Genomic DNA, 24,434 nt, shown 5'->3' with positions numbered 1-24,434 from the left:
TTGAGCTCACTATATAATGCACTATGTTGGACTCACTATGTAGTGACTACAGAGTAGGGAATGAGTGGGGGATTTCGGACACAGCCCCAGAGCACAACAGCCGGCACAGATTCAGCCGTACGATGGACGTCGGTGTCGTAAATCCGCACGCATGCGCAGTGGAGTTCTCCCTGTAGGAAAAGAGCGTTTTAAACATCATTTCTACGGTAAAGTCGATGTTTTTTGGTTTTTATGTGTATCTTATTTCACTGGCGAGCATGTCTGTATGTTTTTTCCGTCCTGCTATCACGTTAAAGGGTGGATTTGACCATGCCTCCATTCATTTAGATAGGGGTCTGGTCTCTTTGGGCTTTTCGAGGCGTCGCCAAGATGGCCGCCGAGTGGCATGACTTGCCTAGAAGGACTTTGGTTTCAGTGATTATCATGTAAAAAAGTATTTTCTGTAATGAATTAATTGTCCTGAAAACTGTGCTGTAATCTTGTATTTAGAAATCTAGCATAAGGTAGCTAGTTAGCACAAGCTGGCTAATCATGAGCTACACATCAAATACTAAACGTGCAAACTTGTTTGTGTTTGTGAACTACTTCACCTGCCTTCAATTGCCAACGGGGGACAAATAAAGATATTGAATTGAATTAAATGGTGCGTTCATGGTGTGTCGGAATAATTGGCGTCAAAATGTTTAACCAACTGGGAAAATTCCAATGAACAAGTTAAACATGTCAAGTTGGAAGAACAATTTGGAAAGTCAAGCGGAAATAAGATTTTAAAAAAGCAAACAATTACATGTTTTTTAAAAAATGTCTTGCTATGCTTGTAGGAAAAGTTTGTCTTTTTTTCTGACAAAAGAGGGAAGAAAAAAATGAGAAGCCTGATACCTCTCTCATGCCTGTACCCTTAAACATGTAGTTGGATGTAGCACCAAGTTAGCTTAGCTTAGCAGAAAGACTAGAAAAAATGGAGAAACAGCTAGCTTGGCCATCAAAGTCTGTCAAAGTGTTTGTATCTCCGTCTGATCTCTCACATGACATTATAAATATTCCTGCAGAAGCGTAGAGCTAAACTCTCCTCCTTTAATCTGACAGCTGGTCGTGGTAACATAGTAACATGACTTGATGAAGGAAATGCGGTCAGTGTGTTTTGTTTGGTCTCAGAGTTGCAAATAACTGTAGTAATAATAATCTTTAAAAGAAAACACAGAGATAAATACTGTTCAATATATTTAATTAAAAAAATTAAAACAAAATGAATTAATGTACACATTTTTTTTGTATCCATTCATAATTCAATTAATTCATGTTCAACAGTTTTTTTTTAATTCGCAGCCACGGTAAAAACCAAAAAGTTTATTAAACTGTTTTCAGTGCAGAACATAAACTCCAATATAACCTGATTAGTATCACATATTTAGCACCAGTCTACATTCAGTTTACAATCCCTGAATGAATGAATACATGACAGGCACAATGGATGGATTCATATGTTAAGGCACATTATAATCAATACTTTTGTTTCTAGAACAATGGCACGTACACACATATTTCTTAAAACAAAGCTAGTTCTCTGCTTTTTGGCTTTCAGTGCTCATGTTAATGTTTCAGCTGTTGGTAAACTTCTACCAGAGTGAAGATGATCAGAAACTCAGTTTACGTCTGGAGATTTGTGTAAACGATGATACAGAAACATGTTGATCAATGTGAACTCAGATTATGTGTCGTGATGTTGGAGTATTTGAGTTTATGTATCAACACTGAAACACTTCAGAGTTGGTTTCTGCTTTGGTAAAGTCTAAATCTGCAGTGTGAAGCTGCCTGTTGGAAGAAGAACTCACCATCTTGTTCAACTAATGGACACATGTAGTTTCTATTTTCACACTGATGATTCTGTTGAACAACGTTGGCAGTGTTTGTCACTAATTCTTGTTCATTTTTGGCCTAACTGACTTAGAAACTGTAACGATTCCACTCAGCTTTATAAAGTGTCACTGGAGGGTCCTCCAGCTCGGAGGTCTCATTAACACTTAAACCCACTAAAATCGCGATTTTGTGTGCAATGGGAATTTGTACACTGTGTTCCACAGGTCAGTGGACTTTGCAGTAAACCAGATTTTTTAATCACATCGGCTCAGCTTTTGACCTAAAAACATTAAACCTGGGTGATAACGCTACAAATAATAAAAAAGCTGCATTATAAAACAGTGCGTAGCGTCCAGACTTAAACTGAGCGTGTGCACAAAGGTAAAAAAATAATAATCATTACATTTATAAAACAGTTTACACACACAGAGACACACATACACACACACACAATATACCCTTCATAATTCACATATATATATATTCTCTTCGATTAAAAGGTGCTTATTGAATAGTTCAGATAACATCGCTGCTTTGACTGTTTGTGATAACGTGAATCTATTACAAAATATGTGCTGTGAAGTTAAATGTCTCTGAGGCGTCATTATAGTATATTAGGTTTGATGACGCCCCCCACATTTAATTTCTACAATCTGGTTTCATTTGGCCACTTCAGCAATTTTCTTTGTAGTCAAAATTTCCGTATGCAGGGTCAGTTTACTTTTACATGGAGAGTCAGACAGGCAATGTTTATAAATGTATAAAACTTAAAGTCTGACTAACTCATTAAGCTAATAGCAAGTTAAACCTGAGAGCAAACTAAATCTTTGGATAAAATGATACTAAACTTCATCTGTGGAGTGCCTCGAACCCGTTCTCTTTTCTTCAGACATCTGAGCTGTTTGACTTCAATTCTCAGTGTAACGGTGGATGTTCCTGCTTCAGTTGCCAGCTGTCGGTTCGTTGCCATCAGCTGGATCGACCTGGTCCTCATTCTTAAGCATCTTTCTGTTCGTCATTTGGGTCATTATAGCAACAGTTTTTTTTTATTTTTATTTTTATTTAACTCCTTCTCTTTTCTCCATACAGCTGAGGTGTTGTATATTTTTCACTGGAGTGTTTTACTTCAAATCTCAGCGGAGGGACAGATGTTCCTGCTTCAGTTGCCATAAGATAGAATGCCCTGTTCTTCATTTGGGTTTTGGTCCAGTGGTTAAGTCTGTAAGAAGATAAGGTTAGAGCAGTTTTACATGCAAACATCCCCACAATTTCAAAACAGTGTTTTTTAATAAATCACAAATCAGCCTTCTTAAAAATTTAAAATATATTTTAGTCTTGATGTGTATGTGCAACAAATTCGTGAAAGTTTTAGTACATAATTTAAGTACATAATTTACCCCAAAACATTAAATATCCTATTTATGAGACATTTAATATGAGAGCAAATAGTTAAAATGCACGTAGAATGGTCTGTTATTACAATATAAATAACTTCCTTCCACTGTACTAAAATGTGTATTTTGAGTATTTTTGTTTGTCTCATCTAACATGGAGGAGTTGTGTTTATGAGCTACATCACATTCAGCCACCAGGAGGCGATCATGATGTGCTGGATTCACTTTGATGAGCTGTCAGTCGTCCATCTTGATAAACTGTAAGTCATCAGTCTGCAGTTCTGTCTGATGGTTCTTCTTCCTTTGTACTGAAGAATCACTACTATAACTTCTTTGTGCCTTTATTGTTTTAACGTGTAATTTTCTACACTGGTGAGAAAACAACAATCTGTTGGATTCTATTACACTTTGTGCAGTAGAATCACATTTTCTACCCCAGTTATCATCTGGTGATATTAAAGCTCCTACATGACCTCAGAGTTTGGGTTACCTTCATCTTGAGGTGGTTGCTGAGCCTGGAGCGTAATAGATTTATGAGTTGTTGGGCTTTCTTGGTGAGCAGACTGTAATAAAACAAGTTACAACTTTAAAAAGAGAGAAACTTTGTAAGTATTCAAACAGCACGCAGCACATTTATCACCATTTCAAGAAGAGAACAGTTTAATGAACTCAGTTTGGTCGCCTGGTTAGTTCTTCCTCATTTTCTACCCCAGTTATCATCTTGTGTCCACCTTATAGTCAGTATTATAGCTCCTACATCACTTCACTATTACTAAGTAATCATATTTCACAGGGAAAACTTAAAAACATGTGACGGCTTCATTGAGTCGACTTTATGTTCATGTTTACAAGAGCAGCATGAGGCATCAAAGGTTAATTTTGACAAAGTGAAGATGACAAAGTGTCCACTTCATTCGCTGACCTCCTGTATGAAAGTCAGGCTACAAACTGACCCTCCCACTTAATTTCTATAATGTTACGTCCTACGTCACTAAAAGAGTCACATTGACTGACAGAGGATGTTAACTGTCAGTGATGCTGACTGAGCTCAGAGGAGCAGCAACATTTAAACCAACAACAGGGCGAGTGAAACAACTTTTCAACTTGAACGTCTGTTTAACAGGAAATGTGTCAATAATGATAAAGTTTAGAGAAGTTTGACTTACATAGATTACGGATCTTAGGGCAAATGTAGACCAGCAAAGTTATAAGAGCACCAACAACAAGACCACCAAAAAAAACACCAACAACACCATCAGTATCCTTGTCCTGTCTGTCTATGCCATCTGAAAAAATGAAGTAGAGATGTTAGTGTTAGTTCCTTTAACATCTGTACTATAAAAATCAGTGGCTGGCAACAGCTGCACACTGTTCACCTCACTGAAGGTGTGAAGATGATCTGGAGACTGAATTATGAAGCAAGTTCAACTTACTGTTTCGGTTAACAGAAACATTCTGAAGGATCTGAGAGGTGTCATCTTCTTCTCCTAGAAGGACTGTTAAAAAAGAGAAACCTTTTTAAGTATTAACAAGTAAGCAGCACATTTATTACATATTATGAAAATAACAGTTTTATGAGCTCAGTTTGTTCTCCAAGTTGTGACTGACTTCAGATAAGGTGATTACAATCAATAATGAAATGGTATTCAAACACAATTTTTGTGCACATCATCTAGACATCTGATTTAATGTCACATAACTGCCAAAAATACTGTAAGAAAGCTGTTTATTACCTGTGAAGTGTCTTGTGTACAATTCGGTTACAAACCTCCTGATAATAAAATAGTGAGTTTTAGAACGTACCTTTGAGGTTTACAGTACAGCAGAGATGCCCTGGAACACAACCGTAGTATGAACCATCATGAGATGTGGTTACAAGCAGACTCAGAGAACAGTTCCCTGAGGACAGTTCCTCCTTGAAAAGAGATGTTCGGTCTTTGAAGTCATCTCTCTGTTGGTGAAGGATATCTTCACCCTGAAAATACAGATGGACATCTTTATAGTCCCCTGTAGTTGGATCCTCAATTGACCACTCAACGTGTTCATGGCTGATATCCATCTTGTTCTTTGTTGAACATGGGAGAATCACTGTGGCACCATCTTTGCCTTCAATGGTGTTTGGGCACTGCAACACTGTTGAAGACAAACAGAAACAAAATATTTTGATTGCATTGAGCCTTTCGGTCATCTACAACAAAAACTCATAACCCAAGACACTGGTCGCTGTGTTTTAGAATCCAGTGTTTTAGTTATTATGTAAAAATCAGTGGCTGGCAACAGCTGCACAGTCTTCATCTCACCCGATGATTGGTGGGCTGTATTAAGAAGCGATTTTTAACTTACTGTTTGGCTTAAGTGGATCACGGGAGAGGTTGTTTCTTTCTTCTGGATGGACTGTTGAAAAAGAAAAAATGTATAGTATTAAAAAGAAGCAGCACATTCATTCCATCTTCCAGGGAAAAGAACAGTTTTATGAGCTTAGTTTGTTCTCAAAGTTATGACTGACTGCAGATAATTGTAATCGACAGTGAAATGATAGTGATGATAGTGACATATAGAATGTTTTTAAACAGTTCCTGTGCAATGAACAGTAACACAAAGACATAAAAACAGATATTTTTGGATTAGAGTCTTTGGATTGTGTCAAACAAAATACACATAACACCGGACGCTGGTCGCTGTGTTTTAGAATCTATTGTTGTAGAAAAACAAAAGCACATTTAGCCTCCAGTAACTTCTCCTCAGCTTTACACACAAGCTGTTCTGGAATCATTAAGAAACATAACCTATTAATCCATCAGTGAAATGAAACAAATAACCTGAGGGTCCTGAGTGGCATTTAAAACTGTCTATATAAACATGTAGCTTACGAAATGAAATCAAATAATGATGCCTCACATTCAAATATTACACATGATGTGTAAACAATGGCGTAAGTTGGATACTTTCAAAATGTAGCTTGCTTTTGCAGTTTTATGTGCCAGGTAGCAGTCATACCACCAGGAGGAGCACCTGTCTCCTAGTGGCCAAACCATGTAATTACATTGTCACAAAGACTTTTCCCATTCTAACATTGTGAAAGAAGAGAAATGACTCTGTTGACTGTCATAACTTTAGTCATTGGGTTGAATAACACCAGGAAAGTCTAGAGGAGCCGCACGATTACATTATTTTATACCCACCAAAACCGAAAGTAACACAAACTGGTATTGTTCCAGCTAGCTTGCGACCTCACAGACCCCCCCTGGTTATCACCAACTGTAATAACTGTGTCCATTTCCCTGGTTCTCCCTGGTTTGCCTAAAAATAAAGCTGGAAATTCAATTCAATTCAAGACACGGAGCAAGTTGACTAATTTTAGTTTTTCCATACTGATTCCACTCACCTGGACCTCCACAAACGCCCACCAGCCCAATGAAGAGCAGAATGCCGAGCAGTAGCTTTAGTAGCATCATCTCTGGCTAACTAACTATATATTGTTGTATTGTCTAGCTGTACCTTCTTTACCTTTACACAGACTGCTCACAGTAGGAAAAAAACGACGACACAGCTGACCTGTCATGCGGGTGACATGAGGGGGAGGGACATAGTGAACCTGAGTGAGTGGAGTCAGAGAGGGGGAGAGGGCTCTGGTCTCATCATGCTCGTATCAATCAGATACCAATACTCACCTTTTTATCGATACTATCGATATTTTGATCAATCTGCCTAATTCCCATGTGTAAGCTCATGGAAACAAGTGTTGCGAAAGCGTTGGTGACGTTTTTCTCTGTGTCTGGTTTGCCTAAAGAATGCAACCTGACCAGGGAGGCAGATTCATGTCGTGAATATTTGCACAGGTAATGAAGTTTATGTCGGCAGTGATAGTGGCCCCATTGTGATTTACAGTGACCACAATCCTCTGGTGCTTATAAACGCATAGCACAAAACAGAAGTTAATGTGTTTAAGTTAATGTGTTTTTATCAGTCTTTTAACATTGTGATCTGGCACATTAAGGGTGTGTTCTGCTGTGTGTTCAGCTGTGTCTCCCCCTCTCTGTGTTTTTTCTCTTGGCAACCTCCTCCCTCTCTACCTAATCACACCTGAGTGTCATCCGAGCTCTGGTGCAGTGGGGGGAGGGGATAAAATTGCACGGAGTGCAGCAGCAGCAGCACACCTGTGAGGAGGGTTCTCTCCTCACCTTTTGCTCCGTTGTTCAAAACAAGTTTGGTCTAATAATGATAATAAATTTTATTTCTATAGCACTTTTTAAAAACAATGTTTACAAAGTGCTTTGACAGATAAAGCAAGAATACAATTTACAATTACAAAGGAAGATAAAATTGCTCGCATGAAATGGTTAAAATAACAGAAATAATGATTAAAAATTGGTAAAGTGGGTGAGATGAAAGAGATAAAAATAAAGTAGGCGAAATGACAGAAATATAATAAATAAAATAAATGAAATAACACAAAAACCAGACTCAAAGACAGTGGGAGTAAAAATAAACATACAGGACCACATCACATAAAGGCAAGTCTATATAAAAGTGAGTTTTAAGAAGTGATTTAAAAGAATTTACCGATCCTGCGAGCCTTATCTCCTCAGGCAGGGCATTCTAAAGTCGAGGGGCCCTTATGGCGAAGGCACGGCCCCCTTTAGTTTTTAATCTCGACTTTGGAATGGTTAGGAGGGCCCCGCCTGAGGATCTAAGGCTGCGAGCTGGCTCATAGGGAATTAAAGTATCTGTAATATAGATCAGAGCCAGACATGAGCGTGCTTTAAAAGTGATCAGTAAAATCTTAAAATCAATTCTAAAACAGACAAGGAGCCAATGGAGGGAAGCCAAAATTGGTGTGATGTGTTGACGTCTGTTAAAACCTGTTAGAAGCCGAGCTGCTGAATTCTGAACCAGTTGGAGGTCAGAGAGAGATTTTTGATTAATGCCGGAGAGAAGGGGGTTGCAGTAGTCTAATCTGGAAAAGATGAATGCGTGAAAAAATGCGTGAACTTGCTTAATTGTTTACATTGTGTGTGTTGCATCCTAAATATGTTTAATCTTTCAACCCCCTTTGAGCCGACTTCCCTGACCAAGCCTAAAATAAGGCCAGCTAACCCACACAGCTCGCTATGTGACAAAGGCCTCAGTTTGTGGCTAACAGGGTGAACAAGGCCAACAGAGCAGAGCTGGTTGTCACAGCAAGCAGGAAGTGAAACAAAGTCATGCAAGACTGAAAACAGAAAAAAAGGTGGAATTAAATTCTTAAACTGACTTCAGACTTTCTCTGCTCTGGTTTTCCTGCAGCTCGAGCTGATGTTAAGAGAGCGTCTGATCAATACTGAAGAAGAAGAGCCTGTGTGCTGCCCAATATGAATGGAAAGAAGCTGATATTCTTATTTCTTCATTTATCTTCTTTAAGTATCTCTTTGCCAGTAATGCAGGACGCCTACATAGTTTTAAAAAAAATGATGCATGCACTGAACCAACCACAAACATTGTGGTTCTCAAATCTGATGAGTCGTTTGTTTCAACATACAGAAAGATTGCGGACACATTGTTAATATGCTTGATGCTGTGTACCAAATATTATCTTATTCCACTGTAACGATGTCCTGCAGTTATATACTGCATTACGATGTTTGGACTTCTGGGCTGAACTTTGCAATGAAATAACTTCGTAAAACATTTAATATGGTCACGGTCAGGAACATTTTGAGCGGAAATGGAAATACATTGACCATAAAAGAACTTCTTTGGTGACGTATCCACAAAATGTATTCAGTATATGCTGTGTAATACAATGTTTTTCTTTTGTATATAAAATGTGAGAAATAATTGCTGAAATACCTTTTTGTGTGTGTGTTATAAACTATTAGCAATTCTTTATGGAAAGTAACAATTGATGTTACTTTGTAAATGGTAAAAAAAATATTGTAGATCATTTATAAGCATTATTTGGATGCCATTAGTAAAATTACTAACTTGTAAACTATCAATTCATGGTTTATTAATATTGCTTATTATAAAGTGTAACTCATGTCATAAAGTTATTTTCAGCAAAGAAATACGTTTATTACATTTCAGTCGAATTTGTTACTTACCATCTTCTGTGGGAATTTGAGTCCAGTTTTCATCTGTGTGCTGCACTGATATAATTTCCTAAGTGATTATTGATCCTGTAAAAACACACATGTCTAAAAATATCCTGGTTCAGCTCTGAACGTAACTGCATTCATATTCAGATCTTATTCATCACGTTACATCAGGGACAGACAACCGTGTGCCATAAAGACAAGGAGTGTTAGTTTTTATATCACTTGAAAAAAACAAGTACATGTCATAATTCATTATCTATTTCACAAACTCTCTTTGGAGTCCTCATTAACAATCTGTCATGTGCACTGAATTCCCACCATGGAAAAATCCCCTCAGACACTGAATGAAGCTTTAAGATTTGTTTTCCCTCAAAGCAGCCACACTTCACATTTAGCAGACAAAAAGTGCTGGGAACAGAAAGTAAAAAGCACAACTGTTGCCCTCCATCTTGAGCACAACAAGGTAAGTTTGTCCTGCTTACAAATAGTTTAATTACAGCAGCAACAACACAAGCAGATATCAGTTCATATATTATTACTAATGAGGAGTTGCAGTATTCAACTTGCTGGAGCGGTTGTAGATGACTCCTACAGCATGACAAGATAGGATTACTAGTTTTCAACAGCAGAAACACAGAAAAAAGACCAAAGTCGCAACTTCATTTTGAGAAACAAGCCAAAGATTGCTTAGAATGAGCAAACCTGGCAACCCTGTCTCTTTCATATGGTGTTCTTGGACTAGATCGACACTTTGCTGCCTCCCACAGTTCAGATGATGAACTACAGCTCACTGACAGAAGAGAAGCTTTTATCAGTCAGGCTTCACTCAGTGTTGTAGAGAGCGCTGTTGTTATCTCAGCTGAATGCTGCTCAGTTGTAAAGTTGTTGTTGTGCTGCTGTACAGCCTATAGCACTGTAATATACTGTGGTCCAGGAGGGCAGTGCTGCATATTCAAAGACTGATATGATGAACCCTGAGCATGGTTTCAGAGGACACTTGTGTTTGAGTTTGCTCAGGTTGATAATGTGGCTGCTCTTGTCCGGTTTCACAGAAATGTGACTCATTAGAGCCAAAACCTGTGACCAGCATCTCTCAGTGGAGAGCAGCATGAGATCTGGGAGTCTGTCTTCCACAAATAGCTTCCTGAGCCGGGCTCTGCTTGCTGTTGTCATTTGCAATGTCACATATATTTTGAGGAGCTTGGTCAGGATAGGGAAAACTGTTCACTTTGTTGACTTTGAGGCACCTTAACAGAGTGAGCACATTGTTGTTTGGAAGAATATTGGAAGAGTGGAACACCTTGATTTCATTGAAACATCTTCTTCCTTCATGTCATTTATTTTCTGCTTAAGGTACAAAGGACACTACTCCACGTTTGTCCTCCGGAAGGGCGCTTAATCATCTCCTTTTTGAAGAGGGACACTTCCAACAATATTTGTGGCAACAAAACTTTTTAATTTTTAACTTTTTAGTTTTTAATGAGATGTCAAGAAATTTCCAGCCATATTTGTAGCGACAAAAACATCATATTTACCAACCCAAAATTTATTTTTTTGCTGTATAAACTTTACCAGACCATTGGTAAAATGTTGTCTCAGGATAAAATAAAACAAAATGACACAAAAAAACAACTTGCAACACAAATTAATGTAAAGTTTCAGCATACACATAAATGCAGCCGTAATATGAATCCAAAAACATCAGATATGATGGTTAAACACTGTCAGGGAACAGTTTACTGCTCTGAGTGCTCTTATTTTACATATTTAAGCTATAATATGAACTTTTACTTGATCCTGGATTGAATCACAAATAACTGCAGTGTTATAATTAAATCACTAGGGGGAGCTCCTTATGTGTTTCAGGTCTAAGTCCAGTATTGTGTGAATAAAAGAAGCATTTTTTTTTTAAAAAGTGAGAGTGCTTTATTTCATGTAGCGAACATAAAAACAGGAGAGATTTAGAAAAACATACAATAATCTAAGCCATATTTACAGAATTAATATGAAAATTAACAAAGATAAAATAAAGAATTAATTCTTTATCATAAATACAAAGCAATTCTAAATAAAAGTCTCCTAACCCCTAACCTCTTATTGTATCACATTACAATATACATTCATAATTTAAATTAAAGCTTTAAATTTACAGAGATTTACAGGAATTCAGCAGATTTTTGCACAAATATGAATAAATAAATCTGTTAAAAATGAACAAGGTTTCCCGGAACACAAACTTTTACCCTACTTGTCCTCCCTCCTGGTTGTGCAACGTAACCTGCAGTGTCATTTTCATAAAAACATGCCGTCCATAACGTCGCTGTGTAACGACCTGCAGGTGAGAAGTCCTTCTGTGAAGAACAGGATCTCTTACATGAAACGTGACACTAATGATCGCAGAACTGTCTCATCAGAAGTCTTCTAAAGTCAGACTTTCACCAGTTATTCAAATAAAAGTCACAAGTGCAACATTACAGACAGTTTAAAGAGCTGCTCTCAGATCAGCTGTACCCATTTTAGATTCTAGACTGTAGCTAAAGGCCAGTTAGCTTTGGTCTGCTAAGACGACTTTAGTCTCCATTCATTAAATCAGTAAATGATTTGTTTCAGTGATTATCATGTAAAAATGTATTTTCTGTAGTGAATCAATTGTCCTGAAAACTGTGCTGTAATCTTGTATTTTAAAAATCTAGCATAAGGTAGCTAGTTAGCACAAGCAGGCTAATCATGATCTACACATCAAATAGTAAATGTGCTGACTTGTTTGTGAACTACTTCTCGTGCCTTTAATTGCCAACTGGTGACAAATACATTTTTTTAAATTGAATTAAATGGTGCGTTCATGGGGCGTCGGAATAGTTGTGGACAAAATGTTTAATCAACTGGGAAAATTCACATGAACAAGATAAACATGTCAAGTCGGAAGAACAATTTGGAAAGTCAGAGAAGATAAGATTTTAAAAAAAGCAAAAAATTAAATGTTTTTTTAAAAATCTCTGGCTATGCTTGAAGGAAAGTTTTTTTTTCTGATAAAAGAGGCAAGAATGATGAGAAGCCTGATACCTCTCTCATGTCTGTACCCTTAAATATGTAGCTGGATGTAGCACCGAGTTAGCTTAGCTTAGCATAAAGACTAGAACAATGGGGAAACAGCTAGCTTGGCCATCAAAGTCTGTGTTCTGTTTGTATCTCTGTCTGATCTCTCACATGACAGTATAAATATTCCTGCAAAGGCTGCTGAAGCTAAACTCTCCTCCTTTAATCAGACAGCTGGTTGTAGTAACATAGTAACATCCAGCAGTAACTTGATGCAGGAAATGTAGTCAGTGTGTTTTGTTTGGTCTCACAGTTGCAAATAACTGTAATGATATTAATTTTAAAAGAACAGCTCAGAGAAAAGTACAGTTCAATATTTTTATTTAAAAAAAAAATCCCAGTGACGATATAAAGAAATTAATTAATGTACAACATTTTCAAATCAAATCAAATCAAATCAATTTTATTTATATAGCCCAAAATCACAATCACATTGCCTCAGTGGGCTTTACAATCTGTACAGTGAACAACATCCTCTGTCCTTAGACCCTCGATTCGAGTGAGGAAAAACTTCACATGTTGATGGAAAAAAAACCTTTTAACAGGGTAAAAAAAACAATGGAAGAAACCTCAGGAAGAGCCACAGAGGAGGGATCCCTCTTCCAGGACGGACAGACATGCAATTTTCACAAATAGGTTTTTTTAAACTGTTTGCAGTGCAGAACAAAACTCCAATAGAACCTGGTGAGTATCACATATTTAGCATCAGTCTACATTCAGTTTATAATCCCTGAATGAATAAATACATGACAGGAACAATGGATGGATTCATGTGTTAAGGCACATTATAATCAATATTTTTTTAAAAGTATTTCTTTGGCCTTTATGGCTTTATTGATAGCACAGCTGAAGAAGGTGACAGGAAACAGGGTGAGAGAGAGAGAGGGGGGGAGTAACACGCAGCAAAGGGCCCCGGGCCGGGAGTCAAACCTGGGTCCACTGCAGTGAGGACAAAGCCTCTGTACATGGGACGCTGCTCTACCTACTGAGCTAAACGACATCCCTTCTCAATACTTTTGTTTCTAGAATGATATTCAGAAACTCTGTTTACATCTGGAGAAACTGTAACGCTCCCACTCAGCTTTATAAAGTGTCATTGGAGGTTCCTCCAGCTCGGAGGTCTCATTAACACTTAAACCCACTAACATCGGGCTTTTGTGTGTGATGGGAATGTGTGTTAAAGTGTGCGTGTGCACAAAAGGTAAGAAAATAATCATCAAATTTTAAAACATTGCACACACAAACACACACACTTATACACAATATACCCTTTATAAATCACATATATAGATATATATGCATTATCTTCTATTTAAAGGTGCTTATTACAGATAACATTGCTGTGTTCAATGTTTGTGCTAACGTGAATCTATTAACAGGTGTTATAGTGAAGTTAAATGTCTCTGAGGCGTCATTACGGCTTCATTCAGAGGCAGCAGCAGCACTTACAGCCTGATTAACTACACTGAGCTAATAGCAAGATAAACCTGAGAGAGAACACTTGCGGTTGACAAAATCTTTGGACATTCTGTTTTCTGAGCTTTTATATATTTTTCACTGGAGTGTTTTACTTCAATTCTTGGTGGAACAATGGATGTTCCTGTTCAGTTGCCCTGGTCCACAACCACCTTCAACAGGATCTGTTCTTCTTTATGTTTTGGTCCACTGTTTTTTCTCTGTGAGAGAACAAGGTGAGAACAGTTTTACATGCAGGTAATGAATCCCCACAATTTCAAAGCAAAGTGTTTTTTAATAAATCACATCAGGCTTCTTAAAAAGGTCAAATATCTTCTAGTTTTGATCCAGAGAACAATGTGTCTCAGTTCAAATTTTACAGTTTTCTTTCCTTTCTTTCTTTTTTTTTGGACAGTGTATTAAATTTGTGAAGTTTTAGTTCTTCCACTAACTACATGATTGACCCCAAAACATTCCTGTCTCATAACTTCCTTTTACTGAGAAAAAATGAAGCCAAAATTATCACCAGCAAGATGAAAATGAGCTTCATTATCAGAAAACATCTTGTGTAAAAATGTATTTGACATGTGCTTTGACTTGTTAGTTCTTCTACTAACATGGAGGAGTTGTGTTTATGAGCTACATCACATTCAGCCACCAGGAGGCGATCATGATGTGCTGGATTCACTTTGATGAGCTGTCAGTCGTCCATCTTGATAAACTGTAAGTCATCAGTCTGCAGTTCTGTCTGATGGTTCTTCTTCCTTTGTACTGAAGAATCACTACTAGAACTTCTTTGTGCCTTTTATTGTTTTTTTTATTGTTCTATTTTATTTTCTGCTCTGGTGAGAAAACAACAATCTGTTGGATTCTATTAAACTTTGTGCAGCAGAATCACATTTTCTCCCGCAGTTATCATCTGGTGATATTAAAGCTCCTACATGACCTCAGAGTTTGGGTTACCTTGATTCTGAGGTGGTTGTTGAGCCTGGAGCGGAACGCCCTGATAGTTTTGAGAATTGTTGGAATTTCTTTGTGAGTGGACTGTAAAAAAAAAAAAAAAAAAAGAGAGAGAGAGAGATAAACTTTGTAAGTATTGAAACAGCACGCAGCACATTTATCACCATTTCAAGAAGAGAACAGTTTAATGATCTCAGTTTGGTCACCAGGTTAGTTCTTCCTCATTTTCTACCTCAGTTATCATCTTGTGTCCACCTTATAGTCAGTATTATTTCTCCTCCATCACCTCAAACTTCCTCCCAGCTCACTATTACTAAGTTAACATATTTTACATAATAACTTAAAAACATGTGACGGCTTCATTGGGTCGACTTTATGTTCATGTTTACAAGAGCAGCATGAAGCATCAAATGTTCATTTTATAAAGGTGATGATGACAAAGTGTCCACTTTATTGTATTTTAAGTGAAGATTTTAATTAAAAACCTACATCAGTAGTTGGTCTGTGACAGAACATCAACTCTGACCTCCTGTATGAAAGTCAGGCTACAAACTGACCCTCACACTCAGTTTCTATAATGTTACGTCCTACGTCACTAAAAGTGTCACACTGACTGACAGAGGATGTTAACTGTCAGTGATACTGACTGAGCTCAGAGGAGCAGCAACATTTAAACCAACAACAGGGCGAGTGAAACAACTTTACAACTTGAGTGTCTGTTTAACAGGAAATGTGTCAATAATGATAAAGTTGAGAGATGTTTGACTTACGATGCTGACGGTAACAGTAGAGCCCCAAAGTGATGAGAGCAGCAACAGCAACAACACCACCAGTAAAATTGTTCTGTCTGTCTGTGCCATCTGAAAGAATGTAGAAGAGATGTTAGTGTCAGTGCTTTGCCTCAGATTTCTAATATTATGTTTCATCCATGTACATAATATATTCCAGTTGTTCACAGCTGCAGGAGGCTGCATGTTTCTGCTGAGAGGAAGGAAAACAAAAGCAAACAACACTTTTCAAGTATATAGCTGCATACGTTAAGGTGAACACTGCTGCAGGTGTGTTGCAGGTGTGCTGGTTTGCATAAACTGCAGTTCAACTGTGAAACTGATCCACTGACACAATGGTGCCAAATATGACCCTGTTGTTGTTGTCGGGTCATTTTAATAATGAAGCTCTGGTAACTCCATGACGAGTACGTTCCACTTCCTTTAACATCTGTGCTATAACAATCAGAGGCTGCAACAGCTGCACACTGTTCACCTCACTGAAGGTGTGAAGATGATCTGGAGCTGAATTATGAAGCAAGTTCAACTTACTGAGTGGTTTAACTGGAGACTCAGTAACATCCTGATGCATCTGAGAGGTGTTGTCTTCTCCTTTTGGAAGAACTGTTAAAAAAGAGAAACTCTTAAGTATTAAAAAGAAGCGGCACATTTATTACATCTGTTTCAGGGAAAAGAAAAGTTTTATGAGCTCAGTTTGTTCTCCAAGTTGTGACTGACTGCAGATAAGATGATTGTAATTAACAATGAAATGATAGTAAAACACAATTTGTGTGCACATCATCTAGACATCTGATTTAATGTCACATCACTGCATCAAACAAACGTAAGAAAGCTGTTTATTACCTGTGAAGCATTGTGTGTACAGTTTGGTTACAAACCTCATTATAAAATAGCTTGAGTACGTACCTTTGAGTGTTACAGTACAGCAGAGACGCCCTCCAACATAGCTTTGGTATGAACCATTATGAGATGTGGTTGCTAGCAGACTGAGAGAACAGTTCCCTGAGGACAGTTCCTCCTTGAAAAGAGATGTTCGGTCTTTGAAGTCATCACTCTGTTGGTGAAGGTAATCTTCACCCTGAAAATACAGATGGACAGTCTTTTTCCCTGTAGTTGGATCCTTAGTCGACCACTCAACTTCTTCATGGCTGATATCCATCTTGTTCTTTGTTGAACATGGGAGAATCACTGTGTCACCAGCTTTTCCTTCAATGGTTGTATTTGGGCACTGCAACACTGTTGAAGACAAACAGAAACAAAATATCATGATTACATCGAGCCTTTCGATCATTTACAACAAAACACTCACAACACAAGACGCTGGTCGCTGTGTTTAGAATCCAGTGTTTTAGTTACGATGTACTGTAAAATCAGTGGCTGGCAACAGCTGCACACTGTTCACCTCACCACGATGATCTGGAGCTGTATTATGAAGCAAGTTCAACTTACTGTTTGGGTTAAGTGGATCATAGAGATGGGTATTTTCCTCTGGATGGACTGTTAATAAAAAGAGAAACTTTTTTAGATATTAAAAACCAAGCAGCACATTTATCACATCTGTTTCAGGGAAAAGAACAGTTTGATGAGCTTGTTTTGTTCTCCAAGTTGTGACTGACTGCAGATAAGATGATTGTAATTAACATACATAATGAATTTTTAAACAGTTCTGTGCAACAAACAGATGACAAAAACACATTTTCATTGCATTGACCCTTTGGATTGTCTCTAACAAAATACACACGACACAACACAGGATGCTGGTCGCTGTGTTTTAGAATCCAGTGTTTGTAGTAACACAAAAGCCCATTCAGACTCCGGTAACTTCTCCTCAGCTTTACACACAAGCTGTTCTGGAATCATGAATACAGAAACAGAACTTATTAACTCAGTGAAGTGAAACCAACAACTTGAAGGTCCTGAGGGGCATTTAAAACTGTCTATATAAAAATGTAGCTTACAAAGATATTTACATTAAAATATGACATGTTGTTACATGACGTGTAAACAATGGTGTAAGTTGGATACTTTCATAATGTAGCTTGCTTTTGCAGTTTTATGTGCCAGGTAGCAGTCAAACCACCAGGAGGAGAATCTGTATCCTGGGGGCCAAACTGTAAAAACACCGTCACAAAGACTTTTCCCATAAACTAACATTGATATCGTCCTCCCATAAGCAAACGTTGTGAAAGAAGCGTCTATAAAACAGATTAATTCATTTTGAGCCTTACAACCTCCGAGAAAAGACTCGGTTGATAACGTGAGTGGTTGGGTCCGATAACACTTGGAAAGTCTAGAAGAGCCGCACGATCACATGATGCTATCCCCACTCCTGTTAGCGAAGCGCTAAACCGAAAGTAACACGACATTTTTTCTGTTCCAGCTAGCTTGCGGCTAACTTCCTTGTTAGTCGGCTCTCAGACCCTCCCGGTTACCAAAAACAGTTACTGTCCATTCCCCTTTCTTCTCTTGTTCACAATAATGCTGGAAATTCAACTCAAGACACGGAGTTAGCTGGTAGTAGCCAGCACGGTGACTGAAGCAGTCTATTGCTGTATATCTGTATCATTACGCATTTGCTACAAAGTAATATCTACTTATAATAGCTTGTTTTCGCTCACCTGAGCCTCCAGAAGCGACCATCAGCCTCATGAAGAAGATGACGGGCAGCAGTTCACGTATCATCATCTGTTGCTAACTAATTATATGTTGCTTTACCGTCAACCTGTATCTTCCTTTACCATCACACAGACTGATCGCAGCGGCGGTGAAGAAGAAATGACGTAGGTCAGCATGCGGGCAGAACTCAATGTGGGCGGGGTTAAACGTTTAACGTATTCTCACATGCTGAAGTGACGTCCGGTATTGCCCTGCGGTCATGGGCGGATCTACCGGGGTGGTATAGAAAGCCTTGCCACCCCAGTTGGCAGCAACTAAGTCATATAAAAGTTATCGCCAATTTGACATTTACGAGCGTGAATCTCCAATGTCCGACTGCAAGGAATGCAGCACGAGATAACGTCGGAGCAGACAAAAACTGAGTTTCGCTAATTATTCATAATGTAATGTAGATTTGACGTTAGTTCTGTGTAAAGTAGGCTAAGAAAGCTAATATTGATTCAATGTCTGCCAAGGAAAACGTTGTAAAAATACTTTGAATGGTAGCATATGACGTGAGCAAGGTAGACGGAGGAGATGAGGTGGAAGGAGAGAGAGAAAGGCGACCAGGGAGAGGAGGAGGAGGGAGAACACCACAGCAATGAAGATACGAGGAGGGAGAGCAACACCGAGATGTTTCTGGTCCTGCAATACTCGCGTCGGCTGAGTTTAAACCGCAGAAGGAACCGTCCTCCTGCTGCTAACACTGGGCCAACCTCAAAGCCAACCGCTGATTCACTGGAAACTGATTTATGGACCGTCATTAGATTACTTAGCATGAAATAAAATTAAAATTACTGCAGTTTTTTTCAATATCCTCCATGTCATGTGACCCACACATGCGGTGTGCATGGAGGGGAGGGACAGTGTGAGTGAAAGGCAGCTGAACAGATACTCTGCATTTTTTTAAATGAAAAAAAGAAGAAAATCAATAATCATTAATCAATGTGTGGGAAACACTGATTACTATTTAAAACAAAAGCCCATTTATCCTCCAGTTCATCAACTAGCAGCTCACTGACTGTTTCTCCTCCTGAAATACTTCAAACTGATCCACTGACACAATGGTGCCAAATATGACCCTGTTGTTGTTGTCGGGACATTTTAATAATGAAGCTCTGGTAACTCCATGACGAGTACGTTCCACTTCCTTTAACATCTGTACTATAACAATCAGAGGTTGCAACAGCTGCACACTGTTCACCTCACTGAAGGTGAGAAGATGATCTGGAGCTGAATTATGAAGCAAGTTCAACTTACTGAGTGGGTTATCTGGAGACACAGGATCATTCCGATTCATCTGAGAGGTGTCGTCTTCTTCTGCTGGAAGGACTGTTAAAAAAAGAGAAACTCTTAAGTATTAACAAGCAAGCATCACATTTCATGTATTACATCTTTTTCAGGGAAAAGAAAACTTTTGTGAGCTTAGTTTGTTCTCCAAGTTGTGACTGAATGAAGATAAGATGATTGTAACTGACAATGAAATAAAAGTGAACATATACAATGTTTTTTAAACAGTGTTGTGCAACAAAGAGGTGATATAAACATAAAAGTATGAACTCGTATCTGCCCAGCAGATGCATTGAAAATGACAGTTCAAACTTAATCTCTCCTATTCTGCTTTTCATTAACTAAAATAAAAACACTTTATTGTAATAATTTTAAAAGGTTCCTTTGCAAAACTGATTCCAAATCATGTCATCACATGATGGCTTTTATCCTATTTGCAATTAAACTCCTCATATGTAAGAGGTCGGAGGTCACAGTTCAACTTGTTTTACACAAAAAGAATAAATCTGTGAGGTTGGAAAAACACTGCATGGTATTTGTACATACATCTGATTTATTATCATGTAACTGAGAAAGTGACTGTTTATTACCTGTGAAGCATTGTGTGTACATTTGGTTACAAACCTCATAATAAAATAGTATGAATATTAAGTACCTTCTAAGTTTACCGGACAGTAGAGACGCCCTGGAACACAGCCGTAGTACGAGCCACTATCAGATGTGGTTACTGTCAGACTCAGAGAACAATCCCCTGAGGACAGCTCCTCCTCAGAAATAGATGTTCGGCCTTTTAAGTCATCTCTCTGTGTCTGAATGGCACGTCCACGCCAAACGTACTTATGGATGGGTTTATTTTCTGTTGTTGGACCCTTAAACCACTCAACTTGGTCATGGCTGAGATCCATCTTGTCCTCTCTTGAACATGGGAGAATCACAGTGTCACCAACTTTTCCTTTAATGGTTGTAATTGGGCGCTGCACCACTGTTGAAGACAATAAAAAATAAAAAACAGATATAATGATTGCGTCGAGCCTTTGGATCTTCTACAACAAAATACAGACAACACAAGACGCTGGTCACTGTGTTTTAGAATCCAGTGTTGTAGTTATTATAACAGTCATTAGATATGAAGCTGCACATTTGACAACATTCATCATCAGTGTTTAGCACACACGACGAAACTTTTGTGAACTTGTGACTTTCACCAGCCGTCTGCACCAAATATCAAGCTTCCACGTTATAACTTCAACAGATTATGATGTTTTTGATAAAGACATGGAGGGGAAAAGACTGTGTGAGAGACAGAGAGACAGAGCAGGGAAAAGAAATGCAGCCGAACAGATACACCGCATTTTTTTAAATGAAAAAAAGAAGAAAATCAATAATCATTAATCAATGTGTGGGAAACACTGATTACTATTTAAAACAAAAGCCCATTTATCCTCCAGTTCATCAACTAGCAGCTCACTGACTGTTTCTCCTCCTGAAATACTTCAAACTGATCCACTGACACAATGCTGCCAAATATGACCCTGTTGTTGTTGTCGGGTCATTTTAATAATGAAGCTCTGGTAACTCCATGACGAGTACGTTCCACTTCCTTTAACATCTGTACTATAACAATCAGAGGCTGCAACAGCTGCACACTGTTCACCTCACTGAAGGTGAGAAGATGATCTGGAGGCTGAATTATGAAGCAAGTTCAACTTACTGAGTGAGTTATCTGGAGACTCAGGATCATTCCGATTCATCTGAGAGGTGTCGTCTTCTTCTGCTGCAAGGACTGTTAAAAAAGAGAAACTTTTAAGTATTAACAAGCAAGCAGCACATTTCATTTATTACATCTTTTTCAGGGGAAAGAAAACTTTTATGAGCTCAGTTTGTTCTCCAAGTTGTGACTGAATGAAGATAAGATGATTGTAACTGACAATGAAATAAAAGTTAACATATACAATGTTTTTTAAACAGCGTTGTGCACCAAAGAGGTGATATAAACATAAAAGTATGAACTCGTATCAGCCCAGCAGATGCACTGAAAATGACAGTTCAGACTTAATCTCTCCTATTCTGCTTTTCATTATTAACTAAAATAAAACCACTTTATTATAATAATTTTAAAAGGTTCCTTTGTAAAGCTGATTCCAAATCATGTCATCACATGATGGCTTTTATCCTATTTGCAATTAAACTCCTCATATGTAAGAGGTCGGAGGTCACAGTTCAACATGTTTTACACAAAAAGAATAAATCTGCGAGGTTGGAAAAACACTGCATGGTATTTGTACATACATCTGATTTAATATCATGTAACTGAGAAAGTGACTGTTTATCACCTATGGAGCATTGTGTGTACATTTGGTTACAAACCTCATAATAAAATAGTATGAATATTAAGTACCTTCTAAGTTTACCGGACAGTAGAGAAGCCCTGGAACACAGCAGTAGTACAAGCCACTATCAGATGTGGTTACTGTCAGACTCAGAGAACAATCCCCTGAGAGCAGTCCCTCCTCAGAGATAGATGTTCGGCCTTTGAAGTCATCTCTCTGTGTCTGAATGGCATGTCCACGCCAAACGTACTTATGGATGGGTTCATTTTCCGTTGTTGAATCTTTAAACCACTTAACTGTGTCATAGCTGAGATCCATCTTGTCCTCTCTTGAACATGGGAGAATCACTGTGTAATAGTTGTAATTGGGCGCTGCACCACTGTTGAAGACAATAAAAAATAAAAAACAGATATGTTGATTGTGTCGAGTCTTTGGATCTTCTACAACAAAATACAGACAACACAAGACGCTGGTTGCTGTGTTTTAGAATCCAGTGTTGTAGTTATTATAACAGTCATTAGATATGAAGCTGCACATTTGACAACATTCATCATCAGTGTTTCCAACACACTACGAAACTTTTGTGAACTTGTGACTTTCACCAGCCGTCTGCACCAAATATCAAGCTTCCTCATTATAACTTCAACAGATTATGATGTTTTTCATAAAGACATGGAGGGGAGGGACTGTGTGAGAGACAGAGAGACAGAGCAGGGAAAAGAAATGCAGCCAAACAGATACGCTGCATTTTTTTTAATGAAAAAAAGAAGAAAATCAATAATTATTAATCAATGTGTGGGAAACACTGATTACTTTTTAAAACAAAAGCACATTTAGCCTCCAGTTCATCAACTAGCAGCTCACTGACTGTTTCTCCTCCTGAAATACTTCAAACTGATCCACTGACACAATGGTGCCAAATATGACCCTGTTGTTGTTGTCGGGTCATTTTAATAATGAAGCTCTGGTAACTCCATGACGAGTACGTTCCACTTCCTTTAACATCTGTACTATAAAAATCAGAGGCTGCAACAGCTGCACACTGTTCACCTCACTGAAGGTGTGAAGATGATCTGGAGCTGAATTATGAAGCAAGTTCAACTTACTGTTTGCATCATCCTGAGACACAGGACAGGGGTTGTTCTCTCCTTCTGGACGGTCGGGTAATAAAAGAGAAACACTTAAGTATTAAAAAGCAAGAAGTACATTTATTACATCTGCTTCAGGGAAAAGAAAAGTTTCATGAGCTCAGTTTGTTCTCCAAGTTGTGACTGACTGCAGATAAGATGACTGTTATCGACATGAAATGAAAGTTAACACATACAAAGTTTTGTGCAACGAACAGGTGACAAAACCTATTTTGAGTGCGTTGTTGGATTGTCGACAACAAAATAATCACAACATAAGAAGCTGGTCGCTGTGTTTTAGAATCCAGTGTTTGTAGTAAAACAAAAGCACATTTAGCCTCCAGTAACTTCTCCTCAGCTTTACACACAAACTGTTCTGGGATCATGAATACAGAAATTATTTATTTACTCATCAGTGAAGTGAAACCAATAACCTGAGGAACCTGTTTATCTCGTCCTGACTGGCATTTAAAACTGTCTATATAAACATGTAGCTTACTAATAGAAAATAATAATGATGCTGTACATTAAAATATTACACATGATGTGTAAACAATGGTGTAAGTTGGATACTTTCATAATGTAGCTTGCTTTTGCAGTTTTATGTGCCAGGTAGCAGTCAAACCACCAGGAGAATCTGTCTTCTGGGGGCCAAACTGCGTCATTACACCGTCCTCTAAAATTCTAACATTGTGACAGAAGCGTTTGTAAAACAGATTTATATTTTTTTTAAGCGTCACAACTCCCAAGAAATGACTCGGCTGACTGTCATTACTTGAGTCGTTGGGTCCGATAACACGTGGAAAGTTTAGAAGAGCCGCACGATTACATTATTTTATTCTCACTCAAGTTAGTCGAGCTAAACCGAAAGTAACACGAATGTTTTTGTTCGAGCTAGCCTGCGGCTAACTTCCTCGTTGGTCGTCGGTCGGCTCACAGACCCTCCAGGTTACCAAAAACAGTATTTACTGTGTCCATTACATTTTCTACTCTTGTTTGCCTTAAAATAATGCTGGAAATTCAACTCAAGACACGGAGTAGCTCGCTAGATCTGTTAGGCTAACAGTTAGCACGGTGACAGAAGCAGACCAGAGGCTCCGCCGACTTTATTTTCATGTAAATATGGCGAATAATGAAGATAATGAAGGTATTCTCACACATTTATTCTACATAAAGATCACTATGAAGATGTGCTTTGATTTAGCTCAAGTGGCTATCCTATTTCCACCTTTGTTATTATTATGCATTACCTACAGAATAGCATCCACTTATAGTAGCTTGATTCCGCTCACCTGAGTCTTTATAAGCGACGCTCAGCACCACGAGGAGAAGCAGAATGCCGAACAGTGACCGTCGCGACCGCATCTGTGGATAAGTAATTATATGTTGCTGTATCGTCAACTTG

The 24,434-nt window shown here is 38.2% G+C and overlaps 1 protein-coding gene across 1 annotated transcript; it reads right to left on the bottom strand.

Moving 5' to 3' along the window:
* Positions 1-16,427: 16,427 nt before the first annotated feature.
* LOC115577655 (uncharacterized) lies at positions 16,428-24,414 on the bottom strand. Its single transcript, XM_030410554.1, has 7 exons — positions 24,322-24,414; positions 23,009-23,053; positions 21,971-22,281; positions 19,543-19,614; positions 17,077-17,124; positions 16,534-16,863; positions 16,428-16,435 (listed from the first exon to the last, which is right to left on the bottom strand). The coding sequence occupies exons 3-7, from the start codon at positions 22,218-22,220 to the stop codon at positions 16,428-16,430; spliced, it is 708 nt and encodes a 235-aa protein (XP_030266414.1). The 5' UTR covers positions 22,221-22,281; positions 23,009-23,053; positions 24,322-24,414.
* Between the last annotated feature and the right edge of the window lie 20 nt (positions 24,415-24,434).

Source organism: Sparus aurata, unplaced genomic scaffold (assembly GCF_900880675.1).
Source record: "Sparus aurata unplaced genomic scaffold, fSpaAur1.1, whole genome shotgun sequence".
Classification (NCBI taxonomy): Eukaryota; Metazoa; Chordata; class Actinopteri; order Spariformes; family Sparidae; genus Sparus; species Sparus aurata.
This window is presented reverse-complemented; position numbering and strand designations above follow the sequence as displayed.

Coding starts and splice junctions, on each gene's coding strand:
- LOC115577655 (XM_030410554.1), bottom strand. CDS start 22,220: ATGGATCTCAGCTATGACACAGTTAAGTGGTTTAAAGATTCAACAACG. Junction 19,615..21,970: donor CTGTCCGGTAAACTTAGAAG/GTACTTAATATT, acceptor TTTTTTTAACAG/TCCTTCCAGCAGAAGAAGAC. Junction 16,864..17,076: donor TGATCCACTTAACCCAAACA/GTAAGTTGAACT, acceptor TGTCTTCAACAG/TGTTGCAGTGCCCAAATACA.